Source organism: Spermophilus citellus (genome assembly GCF_964194105.1).
Source record: "Spermophilus citellus genome assembly, chromosome: 18".
In the NCBI taxonomy this organism is placed as follows: Eukaryota; Metazoa; Chordata; class Mammalia; order Rodentia; family Sciuridae; genus Spermophilus; species Spermophilus citellus.
In genome coordinates this window covers 43,317,326-43,342,607 of record NC_138200.1, presented here as the reverse complement: position 1 = coordinate 43,342,607, position 25,282 = coordinate 43,317,326, and the positions used below count along the sequence as shown (strand labels likewise).

The window sequence follows — 25,282 nt, the reverse complement described above, 5'->3', positions numbered from 1 at the left end:
GACCTTGTCTGGCTTGTTCCCTGCTGTGTCCCCAGGGCCTGGGATAGGGCCAGACATAGAGTTGCTGCTAGGTGCCAGGCAAACGTGGATCGATAAATAAACGCGAAGTATCTGTGCAAACACCTGTGAACTGAGGCGCGTGAGAGCTTGGGGTGCACAGGGAGCAATGAATCAGAAACCCCAACATCACCTCCCGTCTTCTTTTAAGTGATTCCTCCACCCCCAGCTCAGTATTTCATCTCTCTCCCACGACTGCCCTGTGTGTCGCAGGCCCTGCCTGCCTCTGGTTGACAGACGAGGAAATGGAAACTCAGCCATCTGCCGAGTTTCCTAGCGGTGTTTGGAAGTGAACGCTGTATCAAGACATAAAAGGCACACCCCCTTCTCCTGCCCAGTTTGCCCAGACACCGCCCCAGTACTCTGAGTCGCGCAAGAGATCTGCTCGGTGTCCAGAGAGACGCAGGAATTCTCTGGAGGACACACAGCGCCCTAGAAGCAGAGGGGAGAGTGGTCCACGCGGAGAGTTGCGTCGCCCCGGCCACTGGCCAGGAGGACACCGGGGAGCAAAGCTGCGAGATAAATGCGCAGCTGTCCGTGCTGAGTATCTCGAGGACTCCGACCTCCGTTTCCCACGATGGCTGCAAAGGAACTGGGGTGCTGGCCGGGCCGCGGCAAGCTGAGGGTTAAGGGGGCGGGTCCGGCGGCGGGGGCGGGTCCCGGCTCGGCCGCACCTGGCTGCTCCTGCTCCCGCCTGACGCCTCGCGCAGCGCCGGCAGCCACAGGGGAGCCGAGCCCCGGAGCAGCGGCACCCACTGCGGGAGGGCGGCGACCGCGGCCGGGGCCACCTCGGGAGGCGATATGGCCGAGTTCCCGTCGAAAGTGAGCACGCGGACCAGCAGCCCCGCGCAGGGCGCCAGCGCCTCGGTCTCGGCGCTGCGCCCGGATTTGGGCTTCGTGCGCTCCATCCTCGGGGTGCTCATGCTGCTGCAGCTGGTGAGCGCGCGGGCCCAGGGGTTGGGGGGTCCCGTCCCGGCCGCCGGGACTCGCGAGCGGCGCCACCTCTTCGCTCCGGGTGCGACCCCAGCCAGGCTCCCGCGCACCGACGCGCAGTGCCTGCTCCCAGGGCGCCTCCAGGGCCGACCCCCGGTATCACCCTGGAACCCTCTCGCCGCGGGACGCCTCCGTGGCCATGCCTGCGAGCAAGTGCACGGCGCACCCAAGTTCAGGGTGCTCACGCCTCAGCGCCCAGCAGCCCCGCCCCAGGTGGTCCCCACGGCCACACCCGAGCGCCCACAGAACCTGCGATTGCGGCGCACCACTCTCTCCTTGCGTTGTCTGCTCTCTTCTTCCCTGCCCCCACTCTGACAGGACAGTGCCCACAGCCCTCCAGGGGACCCAGGTTGAGTGGGCAAAGTCCACTCTCGGCCCCCTTCTGCCCAGCGACCGGCGCTCCGCGTGGCTGCGCTCCAGAACTCTCCCGGTCCCGGCGAGGGAGGACCGCCCTGCCCAGGCCCTGTGGGCTCCCGCCTGGAGCCAGCCCCTTCTGGCTTCCTCTAGGTGACCTGCCGAGTTCCAGCCGGTTTGGCTGGCCCCACGGGGCCGAGATAGCGCGCTCAGGCAGGGGACAGGGATTTGTGGGAAGTCAGAGGCCAGACTCCCAGATCTCGGCGAAGATACCGAAGGCCCAAGGGAACGCCACCACCCGCCCCGTCCAGTTACAGGCCTGGGGTGTTCGCTTTCTCCCACAGCACCCTCCTGGGAGGGTCTGGGGACCCGGTGGCTGCCCCTGTGAGAGGGATCGCCACCTGCTGAGGGTCCGTAGTCATAGATGACCATGGACTTAGAGGTGGGCGCCGATCACTTTTCCTTTACCATCCAGCTAGTGGGTACATCCCGCCGCCCCCCTCACTGCCCAGTGCTAGCAAGACCACCAGGCACTGGCTGGAGATGCGTGGTCACCCTGGTGCCTAGCCCTCCCGGAGATAGGTCTCCTCCTTCTCCCACCCGCTTGGAGAGCACCCACCTCCACCTGGGTCGGTGCTACCTCTAGTTCAGGATCCTCACCTTTCCCTTTATGGGCCACCTCCCCCACCCTGCCGGGGTTTGTTTAAAATGCTGATCCTTGGACCCCACCCCGGAAAAAATGTGGGATTGTTATTTGAATCTCAGGAAGTGCAGCCTGAAACCTACACGGTGAACTCTTCTCCCAGAGTTTGGAGGGTTTTGTTTTGTTTTGTTGATTTTTGGTGAGAATATCTGTCCTGGGAGGTGACCCTCTTCCAGGGCTAATTTAAGTCTCCTGATGGGAAGAGCCACTGACCCCACTACAGCTGGAGCTCTCAGCTCTGGGCCCTTGGTGGGAGCCTGATGGGCCAACGCAAGGTGCCCTGGAGGAGGGAGGGCTTCCTGGAGGAGGTGGCTTCTGAGCTGAGGCTTCAGGGGTTTCTGAGGCAGAGATAGAGAAAGGGTGAGCCAAGGGCAGGGCACTGTGAGACCTAGGCTTGGGGAACTGGGGGTTGAGGGAAAGTCGGGAGTCTAGCAGGTTGAGGGAACCGGAGCTGAAGTCTTTCTCTGGTGTGGTCCCCTGTGTGCATCTTCTATCCCCAAGGGGTCACCAAGAGTCATATACCTTTGCAGAATTAGGAACATGGTTCTAATGGCAGCCTTAGGGGATCTTGGAGCAAATTGGACAGATGATAGGGTGGCTTGGTGCATCCCCAGGGTTAACCAAGAATTTCAGGGGACAGGAGCATTTTGCATTTGAATAATAAGAATTGCAATAGGGGGATCAAAGGAACTGGTGTGGGCTGCTGTGGTTTGAAGGGACCCTGGTGGCTTGATGATTTGGGGGTCCTCTGCAGTCTCAGGACTCCTCACAAGCTGTAGACACTGAGGTCTAGGTAGGACCCAGAGTCCTGTGGTGGGATTTGCTGGGGCCACCTGCTCTCAGGGACTACGTGTGAGGGTCCTGGCCTTCCTTGGCCCCCAGCCCTAGGGCTTTGGTCCCCATCAGAGTTCTGAAGACCTGCACCTTTTAAAGCCAATCTGCTCTTTGAAGAAGCTGCTTCCTGAACTGTTTCCATGGCAATGGATAGTTCCACTGGGCCTGAGACAGGGGGTTCACCCAAAAGGCACCACCCTCTGCAGGGAAGAGGGAACCACTCCCCCCAGTCAGGTGCACACTGGCTCCAGGGCCTTTGTCACCTCTTATTCTGCCCAATTTAAAGGCGAGGACACTGAGGCCTGGAGGAGGTCCTCTGTCCTGGACCTCCCTGCCCTCTACCTGATTGATTTTTCTGGCTTGTGCCTGGTTATCAGGCTCAGCTTTGCTCCCAGGAGGCTTGGGGGCTGGAGCTTTGGAGGGAGCATCTGGGAGGCCCAGAGTGCCTGCCCCCTGGGGATCAGAGAAGGCTTCGTGGAGGAAGCAGCAAGTGAGAAGTGCACTCCCCACCAGACCCTCTGCGCTCCCAGGATCTGGTGGGTTCCTGGTGTGATGGGAGAAAGGTCAGGTGGCTAGGAGGGTGCCCAGCTCCTAGAGCAGGAGATATGTCCTTCATCCAGTCTCCTATGTGTCCTGCGGAACCCATCTTGCTGTGAGTCCCAGATGGCTGGTGGTCACTGCTTTATGCCATCTCTCTCCCCATCAGTTTAGTTCCAGAAAGAACATTAGATCTTAAGGCACATAAGACAGAAGAGTTGGGCTGGGCTGTGGCTCAGTGGTGGAGCGCTGGCCTAGCATGTGGGAGGCACTGGGTCTGATTCTGAGCACTGCATATAAATAAATAAAGGTCCACTGACAACTAAAAAATATTTTTAAAAAAGAACATATTTCTAAGAGGTGATGGTTTGGAGGGAGGAATTGACTTGAAAGATAGATTTTTTTTTAAAAAAAGAGAGATTACTGTATCAGAAATCTATAGTAAGTTTGAGGGTATTGGTTTATTGTTGCCTAGTAGCCTATGCAAAAAGGGAAACATGAATTTGTGCAAATAGTCTCTAAAAAGGAGTCAGGCAAAATCTAGAGACAGCTCTTCTGGCCACGAAACCTAGAGTCCTTAACGCTATAATTCTTTGCATGGTAAGGAAGGAGAGGACTGTCTGGACAGTATGGTTCACTGGTGCTTATAGAAGCTCTTGAAGCCTTTTTAGAATAAGTATAAAGTAAATTCCAGTGAATTACCCATCTCTTTCTTATTTTTAAGTCCTCCCAAAGCTCTGGGGAAGAAGAAGATCTTATCTGCTGAGAAAACAGGCTCAGAGAGGGTGAGGGGACCTGTCCAAGGTCACACAGGAGAGAGTAGCAAACCTACCACTGAGGCTTTGGGAAGCCTAAGCCTGTGGCTATGCTCCGTTTTATTTGGGTAGCTGGGGTTCTTGGGGTGCTTTGGAGAAGGAACAGGATTTCAGGAAAGGAGACTCATTTGGGGCCTTTAGGGAGGGTTTCCTGGCAGGGGAGGCTCTCAAGGTGTAGGTGTGTGAAGGAGGGTAGTGAGAACGAGGTTCAGTAAGACTGTGCAGAGCCCTAGATTGCAGGGGTGTCCCGAGGCCCAGGAGGCAGAGTGGTATGAACGCCCTGTCACAGGAGGGCCATTTACCTTTGGCTCTGATGACCCTTCTCTTACCCTACCTCCTGGGATTAGAGGTGGCCACAGCTTCCCAATTTGCAGGTGAATAAACAGGTTGACAGCCTCGCCCGCGGCCAAATGGCCGGTCCATGGAGCTGGGCCAGGAGCCTGGTGGGCAGCAGGCCTGGCGGGAACCGTTCCACAGCCGGCTCTGCTCCCTCGGGGCTGGTGCTCCGGAACTTCCCGCCTTTCCCTGAGCCTCGGTGGCAGTGGTGGGTCTGGAGGAGCAGGGAAGGCAGGGCTCGCCCTGGTGCGGTGGAAGGCAGGACTCCCAGGACATGACGTCCAGGGAACCATCATGCCTTTGAACTTGAACCTCTGGGTCGCCAGCTCGGCCCCCTCCAGGCTGTCCCTTTCACCCTTGAGCGTTAGAAAGCGGCTCCTTTGGGTGGCCCTGGCTCTGTCTGCAGCACCAGCAGGCAGCCAGTGACTCTCGGGGACAGGAGAGGGCCTGAAGGCCCACCATGATCTCCAGGAAGGGGTGGCCAAGGCTGATGGATTCAGAAGGTGACAACAGGGGTTGGGGGCCTTGGGGTTGCTGTGCTGGGGACTCCAGGTCCTTCTTTGGCACTGAGCCCTGTGGTGGTGCAGTGATCTCAGTGTGGCCTTCCAGGACCCCCTGCTGACCCGCTTCCTCCACCCCGGCCCCGCCGCCCGAGGTCCCCAGCCCCTGCCTCCTGTGGCGTGTGTGTGTGTGTGTGTGTGTGTGTGTGTGTGTGTGTGTGTGTTGGGTTTGGGGATTCAGGTGGTTATATGAGCATATGAATATATCATCCTTAAAAATAAAAACCTGGACAGAGAAGGCTACAAAGTTGTCCTTGGGTCACCCACCCTTCTCCCTATGGGGACAACTATTTTGGAGGGTTTTTTTTCTATGCATTTTTTAAAGCAGTGATGATTTTATTGATTTTATTCTGTGTCCCTTGTTTACTCTGTTCACACTGCCTTTGAGGTCTCTTTGTGACAGCACATCCCTGTCGCCTTCCTTCTAACCTGTAGGGGATCCCACATCAATACCACTGAAGCCACAGCTCAATTAGCTGGTTCCTGGCTTTCAATTGATGGGCCTATTGTGGGTGTTCTTGTGTGTGTGTGTGTGTGTGTGTGTGTGTGTGTGTGTGTGTTCTGGGGATTGAACTGAGATCCTCATGAATGCCAGGCAGGTGCTCCGTCACTGAGTCACATTCCTCGCCTTATTTTGAGATAACCTCTCACTAACTCGCTGAGGCTGCCCTCGAACTTGTGATCCTCCTGCCTCAACCTCCCAAGAAACTGGGCTTACAAGTGCCTGAATCCACCCATTGTGTGTGTACTGGGGATTGAACCCACAGGGGCTTTACCACTGAACCATGTCCCCATCCATTTTTATTGTTTATTTTGAGACAAGGTCTTGCCAGGTTGCTGGGGGTGACTTCAAATTTGAGATCCTGCTGCCTCAGCCTCTTAAATTACTGGGATTACATGTGTGCAACACTGTGCCTGGCTTCCTTAATTTTTTGGGGGGTGTGGGTATTGGGGATCAAACTCAGGGGCATTCAACCTCTAAGCCACATCCCCAACCCCTTTTTGTGTTTTATTTAGAGACAGGGTCTCACTGAGTTGCTTAGCGCCTTGCTATTGCTGAAGCTGGCTTGGAACTCATGATCCTCCTGCCTCAGCCGCCCAAGCTGCTGGAATTACAGGTGTGTACCAGTGTGCCCGGCCTGGCTTCTTTAGTTTTTAACTTTTAAAAGTTATGTTGTGGTGCTAGGGATCAACCCAGGACCTCAGAGGTACTGAGCAAGTGCTTACCTCTGAGCTGCATCTCCAACCCTTCTTTAATTTTTTCCCCTAAGTATGTGATATGTTTACAAAGTTCAAGTGGAAAATGGTACTGTGAGAAGTACCTGTCTCCTCTGGTTAAAGCTGACTCTTTCATGCCTACTCAGTTTCCCATGTTTTATTTTATGACCTTATTTAAGATGGTTTATGCAGTCGGGCGGTGTTGCACACCTGTAATCCTAGAAGCTCTGGAGGCTGAGGCAGGAGGATCACAAGTTCAAGGCCAGCCTCAGCAACTTAAGGAGGCCCTTGCTGACTCTGCCTCGAAATAAAAAATAAAAAAGGGCTGGGGATGTGGCTCAGTGGGTTCAATGCCCCTGGGTTCAATCCCTAGTACCCCCGCCAAAAAAGTATATGTAAATAAGGTAGACCACCCTGCTTCTCCCTGTCTACCAAGGCTCAGCCTGCCCACAGGCCTCTGCGTTTGCCCCTGTTCATGCCTTAAACATGTGCCACAGGTCTTTTTATCTTAGTCAGGGAGCCCATCACTTCCTTTTGGGGCTCCAGTCCTGTGCCCTTGTGTAGCCCTGGAGTGACTGGTGAGGCCATCCCCTTTGGTGACAGGCACCTGGGTGTTCCCTTCTTTGGCTGTCTCACATCTCTGCGGCAGGGCGTGGTCCCACCTGCACCATGCGCCTGTGTGCTGTGTTTCCAAAAGTTGCCTGTGGGGTCAGAGGGTGTGTGTGGAGATTGTGTGGAGATTTTGAACCGGCCTCCTTCGAGGCCACACCCATCCTCCCGGGAGGTAGGTGCCTGGTTCCCCCAGCTGTTCTGCATGGTGATCTGACTCACTTCTGGATGTCCCCCAGGCTGAGTGGCCAGGAGGGCAGGTCAGTGCTGTGTTCTAGTCCTCTAAGGAGAGAGGTTGCTTTTGTTTTCCCTAAGTGCTGGGGATTGCACTCAGGTCTTCACGCAGCTGGGAGAGAGCCCTACCCCTGAGCTACACCCTCAGCCCTTTCTATTTTATTTTGAGACAGGGTCTCACTAAGATGCCAGGCTGGCCTTGTGTTTGCAATGCCCCTGCCTCAGCCTCCTGAGTAGCTGGGATTCTAGTGGGCACGGCCTACCTGGCCACCTTTAAAGAAACATTTCAGAGCCATTTGTATTTCCTTGTCTGTCTGTATTCAACCCAGCTGTTGGTCTGTGTCTTGAGGCCAGGAGTTCAAAATATTTGCAGATAGATTTTCTTTCCTAGCTCCCCCCCCCATCTGATCTTAAGTGCTTTTTGTCATGCAAACATTATGGGTTTTGTTGGTTTGTTGTTGTTGTTTTGTTGCTGAGGGTCTCTTTCTGGCTTCTGGAAATTAAGGTATAGTTAGACCTTTCCTAAGACAAGGTAATAAAGAAGTTCTACATAGAAATTGGCAGGTCTCGTATTATCTCTGTTCATCCCATCCTGCAGGGTCACGTGGAGCAGATGGCCTCCGTGTGGCTAGCATGTCTGTGGCTCCTGTACAACACTTTAAAATACTGTAGTCCCATTGCATGTGGTGGTGCATGCCTGTGATCCCAAGACACTCAGGAGGCTGAGACAGGAGGATTGCAAGTTCAAGGCCAGCCTCAGCACCTTAAGGAGATTCTGTCTCAAAATAAAAAAATAAAAATAAAAAATAAGAAGGGCTGGGGATGTGGCTCAGTGGTAGAGCACCTCTGGGTTTAGTCCCCAGTACCATAAAAGAAAAAAAAAATAGTTCCCTCTTATACACAGGGATATACCCTAGACCCTGGAGAAGACTTTTGACTACAGATGAATCCTATAGATATTGTTTTCTCTCTGCATAAATAGCAATGCTAAAGTTTAATTTATAAATTGGGCCCAATAAAGATTGACAATAACTAATAATAAGATAGAACAATGATAGCAATATACTTTAATAAAAGTTATTTAAAATTATGAATTATTTATTTCTGGAATTTTTCATGTCATTTTTTACTACAGCTATCTGAAAAAAACAGAAAGCCAACCCATAGATAAAGTGGAGATGGCTCCAAAGGAGAGCGGTGTACTGGGGAGACCAGCCTGTCTGTCTAGAACATATTAACATTGTTACATATTTGTTGCATTTAGTTTTAGCATTATGTTACAGTGTCCAGGTTTCCCAATATAAGTGACTTAAAAGTTTCATTTTAAAATTAGCTTCTTTGGGTGGGGTTTTGGCTCAGCCATAGAGCGCTGGCCTAGCACATGCAAGGTGCTGGGTTTGATCCTCAGCACCACATATAAATAAACAAAATAAAGATTGTTTTAAATAAGTAAATAAAATTAGCTTCTTTGGCTGGGGTTGGTGGCACACACCTATAATGCCAGTGGCTCAGGAGGCTGAGGCAGGAGGATCACAAGTTCAAGGGTAGCCTCAGCAACTTATTGAGACCCTGTCTCAAAATAAAACATAAAAAGAGTTGGGGCTGGGGCTCAGTGGTTAAGTGCCCCTGGGTTCAACCCCCAGAAACCCCTGCCCACCACCAAATTAGCTTATTTGTGTGATATGTACAAGTCTGTCATGGGGGACACCTTAAGTAATCAAGACACATCTGTGAAATTCCAACCCTCAAAGAAATCAAGACAGCAGCTCTACATGTAATGATGGACCATCTTTAGGGTAAGTGAGAAAAGCAAGGTGCAGAAAGAGTATATAGAGTGTGACCATTTGTGTGGAGGAAATACACGTATAGGACACACTTTTCTGAAAGAGTGAGTGAGTGTATGTGTGTGTGTGTGTGTGTGTATGTGTGTAGTCCAGATAGTTTGTGGATATGGCAAATGCTATGAGGCCAGTGTTTGAATGCCTCCCAGGCCCAGAGAGGGAAAGGCACTTTGCCCAATGTCACACAACAACAAGCAGCTCAGTGTCACTGGCCCAGAGCTCGGTGTTACTGGCTGGGTGTCTCAGGTGATTCTCCCACCATCTGTAAGAGGAAAGAGGACATTGGGAAGGGACAGGGTCAAGCCTGAAGCTGTCCACTGTGGTTCTCTCCAGGTGTGATGGCTCTTGACCACTCCCCAGTTGATGACTTGGTTGTGGTGGAATTCACCGCAGTCTGGGGTCCCGATTTCCCACCCCTAGCAGGTCTGGGGGAGCCACACCCTGTGCTTTGGGGAGCACAGGGAGTGGGGTGGGAGCTGTGTTCCTTGGCAGCCCCGAGAGCCCAGCCCTGATACTGGTGGAACCCTGATACCGGGCCTCCGCTCTGGGCTGGGTCAGCTCCTCCTGTTTGCCCAGGGAGGAGCGGCCGCTGAGTGGCTCCAGGTCCCGGAAGGCAGGGAGCAAGGGAGGCTGGGCCTGCAGCCCTGAGCTGCCGCGGAGTGGAGCAGGGCCTGCTCTGGAGCCGTCAGCTGTCATTTGGTGGGAAGGCTGGTGTCAGACACCAAGAGAGCTTTTGACATCTGTGGGGGCAGTGGAAAGGGGACACCAGCCCCTCCTTGAAGCTGAGCAGGCCGACTGGCTCAAGGTCACCCAGAGCTCAGTGCCAATATCTCTGGAAGTCTGGGGGACAGGGAGGACCCCCCCTTCAGGCTGCCTCGGCCCCCAGCCCCCAGCCCCCAGCCCCCAGCAGGTTAATGGAATCCACGTGCTTCACGGCTGGTGGGAGCCAGCCTCTGGGAATGCTGAGGACGCAAGCCTCCCGTTATCCTGGCCACCCCAGGGTTGGGCTCTGTCCCTGTCCCGGTCTGCTCTGGCCTCTGGGCAATGATGCTTCTCGTCTCCAGGGGACTGTCCCTCAGCAGAACTGTCCACCCTTTACCCCTTACTGTGTATGACCAGGGGCCAGGGCCAGGACTTCTAAAGTGCCTCAGTTGTCCTCATCTGTGAGATGGGCCAAATGCTTCCTTCAGGGAGACCTGGGCCCTGGGGTGGGGCGCCCTGGGGGCCTGGCCGGCTGGGTGAGGGGCTGGGGTGGGGGGTGCCCCAGCACTCCCTGGGTCCTTCTCAGGAGCGGAGAATGAGGCCTTCCTGAGAAAGCTGTGTGTCTGGAGAGATCTTGGTGCTCGGTGCTCCAGAGGGCACTGTGGGGTGAACCAGGGGACCCTGAGGGAGGGAGAGGAGGAATGAACGGGGGCAGACAGGGATGTCCGGGGTCCTGCCAGTGTCTCCAGGGAGCTAGGGGCTCCTTGGGGGTGTGACTCGCAGAGCCCCTGGCTACGTTCACATCTTGGGCCCCTTGGTCTGGCCCCAGAGATCAGCACGGGAAATGGGGGTGGGGTAGGTAGGGGCAGTTTGAGCTCATGCCGGGAGCCCTGGGGGCCGCAGGAGCAGGACGCCGCCTTGGCTCTGTCGCACACTGTGCGCGTGGCCGGCCACCGGAGAGGTGCGTGGACAGTTCTGCCTCCGGGATTTCACGGATGCAGCCTCGGGAGGGACACACGCCGGGCTGCTGCTGCTCACGGGCAGCCTTGGGCTGGACCAGGCCGGGGCCTCAGCCTCCATCCTCCTCTTCCTGCCTCAGCGCTGAGACGCAGGGCCCGGATGGGTCTCACCGCCGGCCACACCCTGGCCACCGTGGCCTTCCCTGAGCCCAGGACTGCACCTGGTGCAGGTGACTGGTCTCTATGCCCATTTTGAGATGGCAAAGGGAGGCACCGCGGGTGGGTGGTGCCTTGTTGGTGCCCTGCTCCCTGGAGAGCTGGTGCGGTGACACCAAGGTTCTCCAAGGTCCGTGTCCCGCTCGGGAATTCCAAGGTGCCTCCCCAGCCTACCCTTCCCTGGCCCAGGAGGGGGTGGCGTGTGTTGGTGTTGTGGCCGGTCCAGGCGCCTGGAGCCTCTGTCCCCTGCCCCTTTGTCTCGTGTGACACAATGGGTGGCTTTTTTGTTCCCATAAAGTCCCTTTCAGTGTAGGGAGAAGGGCCAGGGCGGGGGCGGAGGCTAGGCCTGACCAGGCCAAGTTCTGAGTGTCCTCAGGCTGCCCAGATGTGTCCTGAGAGAGGGGGAACCCCAGAAGGGTCATTGGTCACCCTGGGCCATGGTTTCCTGGATGGTACTGTTGGGAGAGGGCACCTGGGGGATGTGGAAGGAATTGCCACTTGTCCCCTGCTTTCCGCTGTCAGCAGTCAGTGGCCCTTGCCCTCACACTCTTTCTAAAGCATTTGGTTTAGTTGCCAACACTTAAAAATGGTAGCCAGGGGCTGGGGTGGTGGCTCAGTGGTAGAATGCTCACCTAGCACACGTGAGGCACTGGGTTCAAACCTCAGCACCACATACAAAAAATGAAATAAAGATTGTGTGTCCACCTACAACTAAAAAAAAAAAAAAAAAATGGTAGCCAGGCACAGTGGTGCACATGCCTGTAATCCCAGCAGCTCAGGAGGCTGAGACAGGAGGCCAGCCTCAGCAACTTAGCAAGGCCCTAAGCAACCTAATGAGACCCTGTCTCAAAATAAAACATAAAAGGGACTGGAGACGTGGCTCAGTGGTAAAGTGCTTCTGAGTTCACTCCCAGTACCCCACCCCACCCCAATTTTTTTTTAATGGTAGATTTCACATCAACATCCAGGTTCCTAATATCCCTTGAGGAATTAGCTCTGGCTACCCCAGGTCAGACGCCAGCTCTCCTGCCCCAGAGGCCTCACTGGGCCCTCCAAGCCCCCAGGAGCGAGGGTCTGTGCTTTTTGATTTACTTCCCACCAAGTCCCGGGTGACCTGCCAGCTCTCCTTCCACTCACAGCGAGCTGTGGCTTTTCGCTTTTTCTCTTACCTTTTACCTGTATCACACCTGTGCAGCAGCCAGGATAGGTCTAACCCGCTGTGCTGTCCAAGGAGGAAAGCGACCAGAAAGGCTAGGTGACTCTCCCAAGGCCACACAGCAAGTCCACAGAGCTGGACCTGGAAGTGGGGTCGAGGGAAGGAGAGTTGGAATGAAGCCTCTGGGCCACAGAGGACGCAGCCTGGCGCCTGGGGTTGAGGAAACCCTCCTGGACAGGAGAGGGCTTTGGGTCCCTGGAGGAGGCCTGTCTGGGAGAGGGTGGCACCTCTGGGGGATCTTGGAGGACCTGGGACTGCCTCCCTGTTCCCATTGGCAGGGAAGATGGGCCTGGAGGGTGGAGGTCTGCCAGTCCTCAGGAGGTCCTGGGGCAGGGTGGGGCTTCTGGGGCCTCCCCACCCACCAACTGACTGACTTGTCTGCATAATGTGGCCAGGCCTGTGCCTGGCTCGTCACTGCAGCCTCCTTGTCCCCAGGAGCGACACACAGGCTGCCACCACCTCAGGAGAGCAGGTTGAGAGGAATGGCTGTGTTCTTAGCCGTCAGCGAATCGGTGACACTAGAACACAGTGACAGTTCAGCTTGTGCTGGGCCTGACCTAAGCACCTTGCATCATTTACATCTCAAAAGCACCCACCAAGGTGGCACATGGTGAAGCCCAGAGATGTTAAGTAGCTTGCCTGATGTCTCACAGCTAGGGAGGTGACAGGACCTGAACATGAACCCAAGGGGCCGACAGGCCAGCCTTCGTCAGAGCTGGTGAAGGCAGACCCTGGCCCCCTCCACAGGCTCTTGGGCTCTGAGAAAGGTCTTAGCTTCCGGGGCTGCCATTATAAAGCTCCACAGATTGGATTAAACAGTAGTGACTCATCCTCCCACAGCACTGGAGCAGAAGTCTGAAATCTGGGAGGTGGCAGGCGGTGCCTCCTGGAGGTGCTGTGGAGGGTCTCCGAGCTCCCTCCTCACTTCTGGTGGTGACCAGCAGTCCTAGGCCTCCTCTTTGGGTGGGTCTTTGTGTGCAGAATTCCCTGTTCTCCTGTGTGTGTGTGTGTGTGTGTGTGTGCGCGCTTGCACACGCGTGTGTGTATGTGTGTACTGGGGATTGAACCCGAGTGCTCTACCACTGAGCTATAACCCCAGCCATTTAAAAAAAATCTCGAGGCAGGGTCTTGCTAAATTGCCCAGGCTGGCCTTGAACTTGCCATCCTCTTGCCTCAGCCTCCTGAGTGGCTGGGATTACAGGCAGGCCCCACGGCCCCTGGCCCCAGTTTCCTGGTTCTTATAAGAACACGGTCATTGGATTAGAGCTCATCCTGATTCAGTGTGACCTCACAGGAGGTTGGTGACCTCTGCAAAGTCTCCACCTCCACATCAGGCCGAGGCTAGGACTGCAGCAGGCCACCGAGCGGCCATTCCACACGCAGCTCAGGACAACCAGGAGGACCTCCCCCAGAGTCATGGAAGGGCACCTGTCCCCAAGTCACCAGGACAGCCTCTGAGGACGGTGGCTGGCGGGAGGAATGGCTCTTGGGCCAGGCATTTGTAACGGGTGGCGCTTTTCTGGCCGTGTAGGTGGTTTTAACAAAAACCATCTGTGTTGCCCGTTGGTTCCAAGTTCTTGGACAACAGGAGGTTCTGGGGACATGTCCTTTTTGACGTTGTAGTTCTCGTTTAAAGAAAAGTTTCTGAATCCAAATTCTTCAGATTTTCAGGGGGAAAAAAAAGGTCCCCCCCCCCAGAGCTCCAGAGGGTTCTCTGTTTATCCGCGGAGCCTCTCTCAGGGGACACTGCAGGGTCTCCAGGGAACTTGGAAGGAGGGGGAGGAGGAGACGTGGTGTGTGTGTGTGTGTGTGTGTGTGTGTGTGTGTGTGTGTGTGAGATGCTGGTATACCTACAGAGAAACTCAGACGGACACAGAGGTGACAGTCACCCACACAGGGCCCTGTCCTATCCTTTCCCAGGGACCCACATGGCTCCCTCATGTCTACCCTCCCTCACCTCCTTGGTCTTTGCCCACATGTCACCTCGCCAGGGAAATCATCCTTGACCCTTTATCTGAAATGCATCAGTGACCCCACTGCCCCCTCCCCACTGCTGTCCCCCCCTTTTTTTTAAAAAAAATATACTTTTTAGCTGTTGATGGACCTTTATTTTATTTATTTACATGTGGTGCTGGGAATCGAACCCAGTGCCTCATTCGTGCCAGGCAAGTGCGCTACCGCTGAGCCCCAGCCCCAGGCCCATGTCCCATATTTTGGTACCAGGAACTGGACCCAGGAATGCTGAACCACTGAGCCCTCTTTATTTTATCATTATATTTTTTATTTTAAGACAGGGTCTCACTAAGCTGCTCAGGGCCTCTCTCCGTGGCTGAGGCTGGCCTTGAACTTGTGGTCTTCCTGCCTCAGCCTCCCAGTGGCTGTGTGGGGTTGCAGTTGTGTGTCACCAAGCCTGGCTGTCAGCTGGGTTTCCCCACAGCCCTTGCATGTCCCCACCTGCACTTCACTTCTTGGGGTGTGTCTGGCTGTGCCAGCTTCAGGGGAGCAGGGCAGCCCAGGCTGCCACCGGGGCCCAACAGGAACTAGCTGTGTGGATGGACCCCAGGAGAGCACACACCAAGAGGCCTGGGGGGGTGTTGGGTGGGAGAGCAGCGCTCTGGGCGGAGGGGCCTGGGCGAGGCCCTGGGGCAGGGGGCAGAGTCAGGGCCTTCCGCCTCCCCCTGCCTCAAGCTACCAGCCTCCAGTGCCCTTCCTCTTGTGGGGTGAATCCCACCACAAGACAGTGGGTCCTTGCCCCAGCAGGAGGTCCCACCTGGGGGTCCAGAGAGACTGGAAGCTTCTGGAATTGTGGCCTGGACTCAGCTCCCCTGGAGGACCACCTGGCCAGCGAAGTGGTCAGCAGGTGTGAGGGTGCCCTGCCACCTCCTATGTCCTGAGCAGGGTCTCCCTGGGTCCTCTGCTAGGGACTCAGGGGCCAGGAGAGACCAGTCTGTCAGGTTCCCATGCAGGAGTGGACCTTCCTTGTTCTAGGACAAACTGAGGTGGCTCTCTGGCCAGGAGCCAGCTGGGCGGGAGGAACAGCAGACATTCCCGCGGCTTATCCACCGCCTCATCTCCGCCTTTTGCTGATCTGGAAAACAGGGGTGGGGCAGGCGCGCTGCACAGGACGGGGCAGGGCAGGGACGGCCCTGCCCTTGAGCTGGCTGCAGTGCCCCCAGTTTTTACACATGGCTCAAAAACTCACTGTATGACAGGGTCCAGGGAGGGACAGAGCTGGGTTCCAACCACCCTGGCTTTCCCCCACGGTGACCACAGGCAGCTCTCCTTCTGAGCTTCTGATTGGAAAATGGGGACAACAGAAGACTCAGATGTAAGTTGACGGTGGGAATCTTTGTAGAGAATGAGACACCTCCCCAGGCTGGCACAGCCGCAGGGCCCTGAGAGGTCCCGGTGAGGAGGCTGATGGTGACAAGATGGCACTGGAGGCCTACAGGGGTACAGGAATTGAACCAGGCATGCTTAACCACTGAGCCCTTTTTATTTTATTATTATTATTATTATTATTATTATTATTATTATTATTATTATTCATTTTAAGACAGGGTTTCACTAAGTTGCTCAGGGCCTTGCTGTGTGGAAACGAATTGGGCTTCTCTGGGTTTTCAGTTCACTGCATCGTCTAACTTCCTTTGAGACAGCTGGAGCCCGTAAGGAACTTGCTTTAAATAAAAGCTAATTGTCCTTGATGTGCCCAGTTCTCACGTGGAGAAGGGGCCACCCGAGCGTGCTGCTTCAAGAGTGTCTGTCCTCCTCAGAACGGTGGCCTCCCCAGCGCTGGGTCTCCCTGCCTCCCCTCTGAGTCTGCTTCAGGCAGCGTGACTAAAGATGGAGGTTAAGGGGATGCTGTTTGGAGACAGACTGCCCTTGGCCTCCCTGAGGAGGGCTCTGTCCCCAGGGTGACAGGTGAGGAAGGCCCTACTACTGTGTAAAGTGGGCCCCGCAGCCACCCCTCCCTCGTTTATGGAGGTCCTGCAGCTGAGGCTGGCAGGATCCCCGCAGCTCCCCAGCACCAGGAGACGGGGAGCAGAGCGCCCAGGGGAGGGACCTCCGTGGGCCTTCCTTGGGCATTGGGGCAGGAGCAGGAGCAGCCCGCAGGTTGCTACCTGTCTCCTCTGTACCACCCAGCAGGGCTGGGCAGGGACACTTTCTGACCCCTTCATGGATGAGCGTGGGAGGCCGTTCTTTCCCAAGAGCGTGTGCTGAGCAGTGGGCAGTGGAGACGCTACAGGGTACCAACGCGTCCCTCGGGTGTGAGTGCTGGGCAGACCTCTCTGGAATTTTCCAGGTGGAGTGTCCACCAGGAGGGAGGTGCTGGCCCATGTCACACCGCACAGCAGGGGTTTGAGGCCCGGCCTTTGGCGCCCAGGCCCAGCTTTCCACCTTCCACTTCTCTGGGAGGCCGCGCTCCTACCTCGAGAGAGAAGGGCAGTTACCAAAGGGGCACTGGCCTCGGGACCAGCTCGGCTGCAGCCAGTCCTGTCTGACCTCCCATGTGTAGGGTCCCATGCAGAAATCTCCCGTCTGGTCCTTGGCGCCCCAGCTCTGGCTGGGCTCTGGGTCAGGAGCCTTCAGGTGAGCGTCAGCAGCCCCTGGGCAGTGTGAGCAGCCAGGGAGATTGTCTCCAAAGCCCAGTGGCCGGAGATGGGCTTGCTCCTGGCACACTTCTCTGGGACCCCGCTCCCCAGGGCTGGTGCCGTGTGCCTGCCCACTGTCCAGGGGAGAACAGGGACAGCCCCTACCTGTGTCTGACCAGCACAGGAGCCTTTCCCAGAGCCCCACAGAAGACTCTCCTGTCCCCTTGGTGGCCGGGGGTTCCAGAGACTGTCCTCTTGGAGAAGGGAGGATGTGCCAACCTAATCATTCTCAGCCAGCCTAGAAGAGTGGGAAGGAGAGGGAGGCCTGGCCTGGCCACACATGAGACCTTGCCTGACATCCACGTGTGTGGACCTCCTGGGCCCTGCCTCAGAACAGGCCCTCTGCTGGGCCACAGTGCCAGTGCCCCAGAGGGCTCCCCTGGGTGAGTCGGCACACCTGGCCAGGTAGAACTCCCTGTGCCCGGAGGGCAGGGGTTGTATGGTCAGCGGGCCTTGGCCTCTTCTGGAACACCAGCAAACATCCTCTGGTCCTGTTTACATATGTGAACCCACGTGTGAAAGTGAGCTGATCCAAGCACGGAGAGGCTACCAGCTTACCCAAGGTCACACAGTGGTCAGGGGGCGGGGCTTAAGCTAGGTATTGACTCAGTACCTGACACAGCACGCACCACTGTCCTGGGGTGCTCAGACCCATCCTGATGCACCAGAAGGACAGAGGGTCCTTTGGCTTCCCTGAGGCCCTGTCCTCTGTCAAGACAGGGATGGTGACACCTGTAGGGAAGGGCAATTGGGAGAGTTGGGGGCAGGGGAGGTGTTACGGCTGGAGGCCATCTAGAGGCCCTGGTGCTGGGATTAGCCGGGAGGGGGATGCACAGAATGTTCTTTTCCCAGCTGGGAGACTGAGTGGCTGGCCATCTCTCAGAGCTGGTGACCTGATGTTCTCTCAGCAGTTTTTCCTGAGCCCCTCGCAGGCCCGTCCTCTGCTGGGAGTTGTGACCCAGCTCCAGCACAGCCATTGTCCCACCCCAGGGAGCTCAGTCTGGGAAAAGTGACGTTACTGTGGTCTTGGGTGGTGGGTGCCTGGGGTGGGGGACAGGACAGCACAGAGGAGGGTTCTGGAACCCAAATGCAGTAGGCAAGGTGTCTTGGAGCACTTATCATCTTCTGCTGAGATGCCAGTGTCACCCACGGCATGAGGACTGAAAAGAAGTACAAGTGACCGGGCACAGGTGACCGCAGGAGCCAAATCAGTACTTCTTGACTAGATGAGAAATAAGGCCTCGGCCTGGGGACCTGGTCTGTGGCCTCCAGCTGGAGTGGTGGAGGCTTGGACGCATTGGCCCTGTCTTGCCCCCCAGGTGCTGGGGCTGCTGGTGTGGGCCCTGATTGCTGACACCCCGTACCACCTGTACCCGGCCTACGGCTGGGTGATGTTCGTCGCTGTCTTCCTCTGGCTGGTGACAATCGTCTTCTTCGTCCTCTACCTGTTTCAGCTGCACCTGAAGTTTTACATGGTGCCCTGGCCACTTGTGGTAAGTCTGGGTGGGGCCCTGAGGGTGGCTCTGGGCTCCCACCTCTGCCTCTGGGAGCAGCCATGACAGGACTGACCATGTGGCCTTCTCTAAATGAGCAGCAGCAGGGTCGATGTCCTTACTGACTCTCAGCTGGCCTGCAGAGCGGGTTGGGAGGGAGGTGGACGGCTCGGGTGTCCAGTTTTCTGAAAGCCACCTTGACCTTGTCCTGGGAAAGGGGTAAAGAGGCTGTCTGTCTCATGGGGTCGTCACAAGAGGCCACTTGGAATTGAAATATTTTTCCTTTTTGAGGATGGTCAGAATCTCAGCTGGGTTGGGCAGCTTGGTCAGCCTCGGGCTGGGCCCGCAGTGAGAATTGCACAGGCTGGGGTGTGGAGGGTGGCAGGTGGAAGGTGTGGGACAGCCAGACACCGCTGCCAGCAGACAGCTCAGCCACCCAGAGATCAGGCGGGTGTCCCAGGTTTGCCGAGGTCAGTCTTAGCACATCCCCCTGAGAGCAGCCGTAGGAAGTACCCTGGCCAGACACAGAGCAAGCTGCTGAGTTTTTTCTTCTCTGACCCAGAAAACCCCTGCAGCTGGGGTCCGAGGCTTTCAGTGAGCCAGGCACGTGAGGGTAGGACCGGCAGCTGGGACTAGGCAGCATTGTTTGCAATTCAATGACTTCTCAACCGAGGAAACGTGAGTCATGCTAGGGACAGAATGGGCTTGTTAGCGCCTGACATCACAGGCAGGAGCTAGGCAGGCTTTGCCATGGTCGCTGGGCTTGCAGTGTGTCCCAGCCCCCTGCCCCATGCCCTGGGAGCCGCTAAGGCAGGCACTATTTCTGTGTTCTTGGACCTTTTATTGGGTGGAGGCCTCCCTCGGGATTCCCTGGGATGGGGCTACATGGCCAAGCAAGATATGAGAATGAGCTGGGCTCAGTGGCCCACGCCGGTAATCCTAGCAGCTCTGGAGGCTGAGGCAGGAGGATCTCGAGTTCAAAGCCAGCCTCAGTAATTTAGGGAAGCCCTAAGCAACTCAGTAAGACCCCGTCTCTAAATACAAAAAGGGCAGGGGTAGGGGATAGGAAAGGTAGCAGAATACAACAATTACTAATAGGGCATTATGTAAAATTGTGGATGTGTAACCGACGTGATTCTGCAATCTGCATTTGGGGTAAAATTGGGGGTTCATAACCCACTTCAATCTAATGTATGAAATGATATGTCAAGAGCTTTGTAATGTTGTGAACAACCAATAAAAAAAAAAGGGCAGGGGGTGTGGCTCAGGAAGTTCTGGGAACCCCACATACATATCTGTCCACGCAGATCCCCCATTACTGGGCTGGACCCTGATATTCTGAGATCGTTTTGGTTCCTGGCAGTGTAAGAGAGGGGACCCTACCCTTGCCCATCTAAGCAAGTGCTCTACCACTGAGCTCTGTCCTCAGCCCCGAGATCCTATCAACATTTTATATAAAATTTAAGTTTTCAAATGAAATCTAATTTTAAAATGTGGATAAATTTTAAAAAATAAATGGGACAAACCTGATGATTGAGGACTATTAGTTTGAAGATGTAACTGGCCCTAGGGTCCAAGCATTTGGGATGTGGGACTGAGACCTGGCTGCAGTCAGCCCAGGCCCCCTCCCTGCCATCTGGAAGAATGTTCTACCAGGAGCGTCTGGGTCCTCTGAGGGCCTGACCCTGACATCTGTTCTGGGCCTTCAGCCTAGCATGTGGCCAAGAGAGAGCCGTAGATCCCCATCCATGGACTTGGGGTATCTCAGTTTGTAGCCTGCTTTCCTGGCATGCGTAGTAAGGACCTCGGTTCAATCCTCAGTACTGCCAAAAGAAAAAGAAAAAAAGGTCCCTCCCACTGGTGTGACTGACCAGCCACAGGGCTAAGCCCTGAAGTGGCACCAGGGAGGGCCTGGGCTTGGCCCTGAGCCCACGTGGAGAAGCGGCTCTCCTCGGGTCTCAAGAGCTGGGTCACGGTTGGGCCATGCTGCATGGGGAAGGGTTTTGCCTGTGGCTCTGTGGCTTGGGCTGCCCTGGCCTGGTCACCTGGGGCCTCTTGACCATTCCCTCCCTCAGCCTTAGGGCTGTTCTATGCTGCTTGCTCAGATGGCCTCCAGGTTGACCCCATGGGGACTGTGACCCTTGAGGCCCTTTTCATAGGACAGGCCCACATTCTTCCATCCCACCCTGGGGGTGTGCCCCCGGGAGCCAGGAGGTTCCCTCCGTGTGTCCTAAGCCTTTTCTCCCCTCCCCCAGTTAATGATCTTCAACATGACTGCCACCGTTCTCTATGTCACCGCCTTCATCACCTGCTCTGCAGCAGTTGACCAGACTTCCTTGAAGGGCTCCCGGCCATACAACCAGCGTGCAGCTGCCTCTGTGAGTATGTCCCTTAGGGTCCCCCCCAGCAGTCTATAGCCAAGGTCCCTCCTCCACAGAGCTCCCTGGGTCTGAGGCCAGGCACCAGCCACCACCTAAGTATCTACCACCTACATCTCAGAGGGTCCCATGAGGAGCCAGGCTGCCTTCAGGCTTCCTTAATGAACTCCAGAACCTTGAGGAGCGAGGGGCTGGTGGCGTTCAGTGGTAGAGTTGGTGGGCACTTGCGGAGCATGTTCAAGGCCCTGGGTTCAACAGATGCTTGGGAACTGTTTGTGGTGGCCAGTGGCAGCTTTGATTCACTGTGGAACTCTGCTGAAAATCAGTCGTGCCATCCTGATTAGGGTCACAGGCTCCCTTGGAGAATGTGCTGAGAACTTGAGACCCTCTGCCCTTGGGTTTCAGCCGTACCTGGGGATGTTACAGGTTCTCCCGGGAAGGCCAAACTCAGGCCCCACGTCTGGTGGCTGGTAGAGTGAACCACAGAGCCCTGCACACCTGTCATGCTTCACTCGGCAAGGCCCTGAGGAAGAGGAAGGGCCTCCCCAACCCTTTTCACAGACAAGGACACATTGGCTCTGGGAGGTTAAGGGGCCTGCCTGGGGTCATGGTCATGTCCAACATAGGGCAGCCCTTCTGTGTCCTCACTCTTCCTGGTGAGGGTGGTTTTGCAATCAGTGAACTTGGCCACACCTGTGGAGCGTCTGAACGCAGACACAGGTGCAAACATAGAGGTATGAATTGGATCCAGAAAATTTCCATGCGGCTTTGTTTTTGTTTGTTGGTATGCAGGAGTTGAACCCAGAGATGCTTAGCCACTGAGCCACGTCCCCTGGGGCAGCTTTGAATGTACCCCCCCCCCCCACCACCGCGGTGCTGGGTCTCAGAGCCAGAGCCTCATGCGTACTGGGCAAGCACGCTACCACTGAGCTCCACCACCCACCTGAATGTTACCTTTTTAAAACTAAATGCCTGTCTAGGTGTCCAGTAGCCCTCCCTCACAGTCACTCCGGGCAGGTCGAGGTTCGTGGTGGCCAGAGCCCCGTCTGACATGACCTTTTCCTATGCTTTGAGTGCCTGTTGGCCTCCCCAGACCCTGGCTCCACAGCCCCCTGCCCCGGCTGTCCAATGGGCCTAAGTACGAGGGGCCATGGCTGCCAGATTTGCTTGGTTGGATGAGGGGGCATCCGAGGAGACCCATGTGCTGGTGTCACGGTCACCCCCCAGCTCCCAGTGCGGTGCTGACCGGCCACCTACCGCCTTTCTCCCTGCAGTTCTTTGCCAGTCTGGTGATGATCGCCTACGGAGCCAGCGCCTTCTTCAGCTTCCAGGCCTGGCGAGGAGTGGGCAGCAACGCAGCTACCAGTCAGGTGGCTGGTGGCTACGCCTAGACCCTTGTGCCTTGGCCTGCCCTGGCTGGCCGAGCTGCCGCTGGGTTGCAGTACAGGGCCATCAGCAGACTTGAGCCTGGAGCCCTGCGTGAGTCAGCCGGCGGGGCTGTGCTAGCTGCTCTCCCTGCCCAGGGGCCAAGTGCTCCCAGCACTCCTAGGGAACAGGCCCTCGATGATGACATGTGGCTGGCAAGAGCCCACGGCTGAGCTCCTCCCCATCCCCCTTATTCAGCAGAAGGTGACGGGGGATGAGGGGCTCTCGCTGTCTTGCCTTGTCTTCCGAGGACTTCAGTGTGCGAGGCCGGCTGGGCCCACCCTGCACACCAGCACTAACTGCACTAACAGGCCGGTATAGCTGTAAGCTAACAAGCCACACCTGTGAGCAAGCCCAAGAGCCGTTCTGACTCCTTAAAACACAATTCTGATCCCCTTCCCCAAGCCAACACGTCACCTGTTGGGAGACATACGAAGAGCTGATTCCAGACGTCCTGGTTATTCAACGCAAATAGGTTCCAGGCGATTTCTTGATGACAAACCTCTCCAGGCGCCCTCCCTGGCCCAAGCCCTCCCTTTGGGAAAAGCTGACACCCTGTGACCACTTCCCCCCACGCTGTTGATTAGGCACATGGGACATGGCAGAGGGAGGAAAGTAGGACCTCACCTGGAGAGTTGTCATGTGGTTGGTGGAGACTTTTGTTTTTTTTTTTACAAAAATAAAGACAGAACTTATTTGGAAACAATGGGGCTTCATGGTTGTCAATGTAAACTCGAGGAAGCTGCAGGTTAAGACTGTGCCAAGGTTCCAGGATGTGCCTGTCACAGGGCAGCTCCAGCTGAGGAGCCACTCAGTACTGCCAACTAATGTCCCAAGGGACCCTGCCCATGCTTCCTGACTGCTTTGCCGGAGCAGTCCTGGTTGTGCCCTTTGTCTGGGCACAGGTTTCATAGCCCGCCCTTTTATTCTTAAAAGTGTCCTAGAGGCTGGAGGCGTGGCTCTGCCTTTGTGGAGCCTGGGTTTGACCCCCAGGACCACACTGCAAAAGCCAAAAAAAAAAAGCTCCAAGTATGGTAATTTTAATGTCACCTACCTCAAAAGTCTAGGAAGCCCAGAGAGGATGTCGCGGTGGCTGGCCGTGCTACATACTCAGAGCTGGTGGACGGCAGAAAGGATGGCAGTTGGGTCCTTTGGAGCTTATTTTCCTAACATTTTAAGGGAACATCCCCTGGGTGCCAGGCCAAAGGCTTTTTCTAAGTGCCTTTTGGCCCTTTTAAAAGAAATTGGCAACAATTAAAAGGTAGCTAGTCCAAGCAGCTGTGGAGCAGCAGCTCTGGCTGAGGGATGAGGGTCAGGCTTGATGACCTGGTATAATACTACTCTCAGGTTGCTGGAGTTTGAATAGTAAATTATAATCATTTCAGGATGAAGCTGTAAGATGAGTTTGGTTTTAAGGAAGAGCAAGCCATTTTGAAGCTTAGAGAAAATGAAACACTAGGCAGCTACAGTCCACTCTCCTGTCAGGTCTGATACTCTAAAACACAGCCTGTCTCAGGGGGAACATTATAGACTGCGGCTTGGTGACTGTTGACTTAGGGGTGAGGAGTCCTCAGGGAGAGGGGTGTGTGGCCCTCTTCTGGGGCTGGACCAGAACGTCAGTCTTCTCACTCCAGGCCAGGGCTGAGCCCCGTCAAGGAGGATTGGGACATCACAGTCTAAGTTTCTATGTGGACCGATTTCTAGTTTATTTTAATTTTTTTTCTAATTTAAAAAGAAATCAGCAAGCTGACTTAAGCTCCAATGGGCTTGCTTTTTTCTGAGTAGAAAGACTGAAAAGAGCAGTTTGCTTTTCTTCTCATTTTCCATGATTTCATCTCTGTACTTGTCCACTTGCTCTTCTCAGCTAGGACCACCAGATCCTACCACGGGTTTCCGACATGCCTGGCCCGTGGTGGGTGGTCCTGCTTACAAGAGGAGGAAGGAAAAGCAGGCCCAGGAGAGGTGGCATTTAAAAAGCTGGTTCTGGGAGTGCCTTTAGTTTAGAAGGACCAAAGCAATAATAACCGGATGGCAGTGGCCACATTAAAGAGAGGATGGGGGCTGGGCATGTAGCTCAGTGGCAGAGCACCTTGACTGGCATGTGTGAGGCCCTGGGCCTGACTCCCAGTATTACAAAACATCAGTAATAAATAAGTAGAGGACACAACTTGTTTAGAATGATGGTTCTTGCAAAACACCTCAAATTTTACTCATGGTACAAAAAGTAATAAATGACACATTAGTACAGAAAAACACATAGCTTATAGCTCATCCTTTAAAACCAGAAGATAAGTGAAAAGTCAGCACAGATTCTTATTTTCACTATAAAAAGTAAAATAAAAAAGTACACAGGGGAACTGAACTGTTTTTTCCTTCTTTCCAGGGATGTGACACACATAAGTTCTCTGGTCTGTACTAAACAAAACAATGTAGTAAACCAAAGCTGACACACGACCAGTAAAGCCATCCACTGCCTCCTCCTCATGCTGAGCTAGACCAGTGAACACCATCTTGGTAGGAGATTATGACGGGAAGAAGAAATCGCAGAGTCTTTACCTACCCTAATAAAAAAAACCAAACAACTGGCTTACACAGAAAGGGTTTTAAGCCAACATGCACAGCACACCTGACATGCCATGACGCAGGGTCGCTTCAGCCTGTTCCAGCACACAGCAGACATTCTCTGGTGCTGCTGAAACAGGTGCACCAACATGAAAAGCATTTTTATCTTTACAGCACTAATGACTAAAAAGCACATAGCATATAATACTTTGATCTTTAGGTGGATAATCATGGAAGTTCCAAGATCATATCCACTAAGTTTGCCTGAGTATTCATCTATAAAAATATTTTTCAAAAATAATGCTTGAAAGAGACTTCTAGAAACAGTGGGACTGTATCAGGACCAACAGAAGACAGTGTTACAAGGACCAGGTATGTTAAGACTGGGAGTTGACTTTCACACCACACGTAGCTTTTAGGTAAAGGACATCTCTCTTGGTTGACCCCACAGCCAGCACAAGCTGTGATCAGAGGAGACACAGAAATCGCAGGACAGGCAGCTGGCTCCAGTAGCTCCCTAGATAAATACTCCCAAACAAAAACCCCATTGAGGGTGAAGGACTGAAACTATGTCCCATGTAAAAAAGA

The 25,282-nt window shown here is 55.0% G+C and overlaps 2 protein-coding genes across 5 annotated transcripts in view; one reads left to right on the top strand and one right to left on the bottom strand.

The window, feature by feature from the left end:
• Positions 1-13,058, bottom strand: part of CX3CL1 (C-X3-C motif chemokine ligand 1) — a 93,065-nt gene extending 80,007 nt beyond the window's left edge. For both annotated transcript variants that reach the window (XM_081274505.1, XM_081274506.1), the window contains exon 1: positions 13,055-13,058. The gene's annotated coding sequence lies outside the window, so the exon portion shown is untranslated. The remainder of the gene's footprint in view (positions 1-13,054) is intronic.
• Positions 529-24,653, top strand: PLLP (plasmolipin). Of its 3 annotated transcripts, none has more exons than XM_081274508.1 (4): positions 529-993; positions 18,156-18,329; positions 20,585-20,707; positions 24,516-24,653. In XM_081274508.1, exons 1-4 carry the CDS (start codon positions 859-861, stop codon positions 24,549-24,551), a joined length of 468 nt encoding a protein of 155 aa, XP_081130634.1. In that variant the 5' UTR covers positions 529-858; the 3' UTR covers positions 24,552-24,653. The 3 variants fall into 3 exon arrangements, with proteins under 3 accessions (XP_081130634.1, XP_081130633.1, XP_081130635.1); XM_081274507.1 differs by lacking the exon at positions 24,516-24,653 and adding an exon at positions 21,982-22,842 and having other exon boundaries at positions 537-993; XM_081274509.1 differs by lacking the exons at positions 529-993; positions 24,516-24,653 and adding exons at positions 6,251-6,307; positions 21,982-22,850.
• Positions 24,654-25,282: the final 629 nt, after the last annotated feature.

Coding starts and splice junctions, on each gene's coding strand:
- PLLP (XM_081274507.1), top strand. CDS start 859: ATGGCCGAGTTCCCGTCGAAAGTGAGCACGCGGACCAGCAGCCCCGCG. Junction 18,330..20,584: donor TGGTGCCCTGGCCACTTGTG/GTAAGTCTGGGT, acceptor CCCCTCCCCCAG/TTAATGATCTTCAACATGAC. Junction 20,708..21,981: donor ACCAGCGTGCAGCTGCCTCT/GTGAGTATGTCC, acceptor TTCTCCCTGCAG/TTCTTTGCCAGTCTGGTGAT.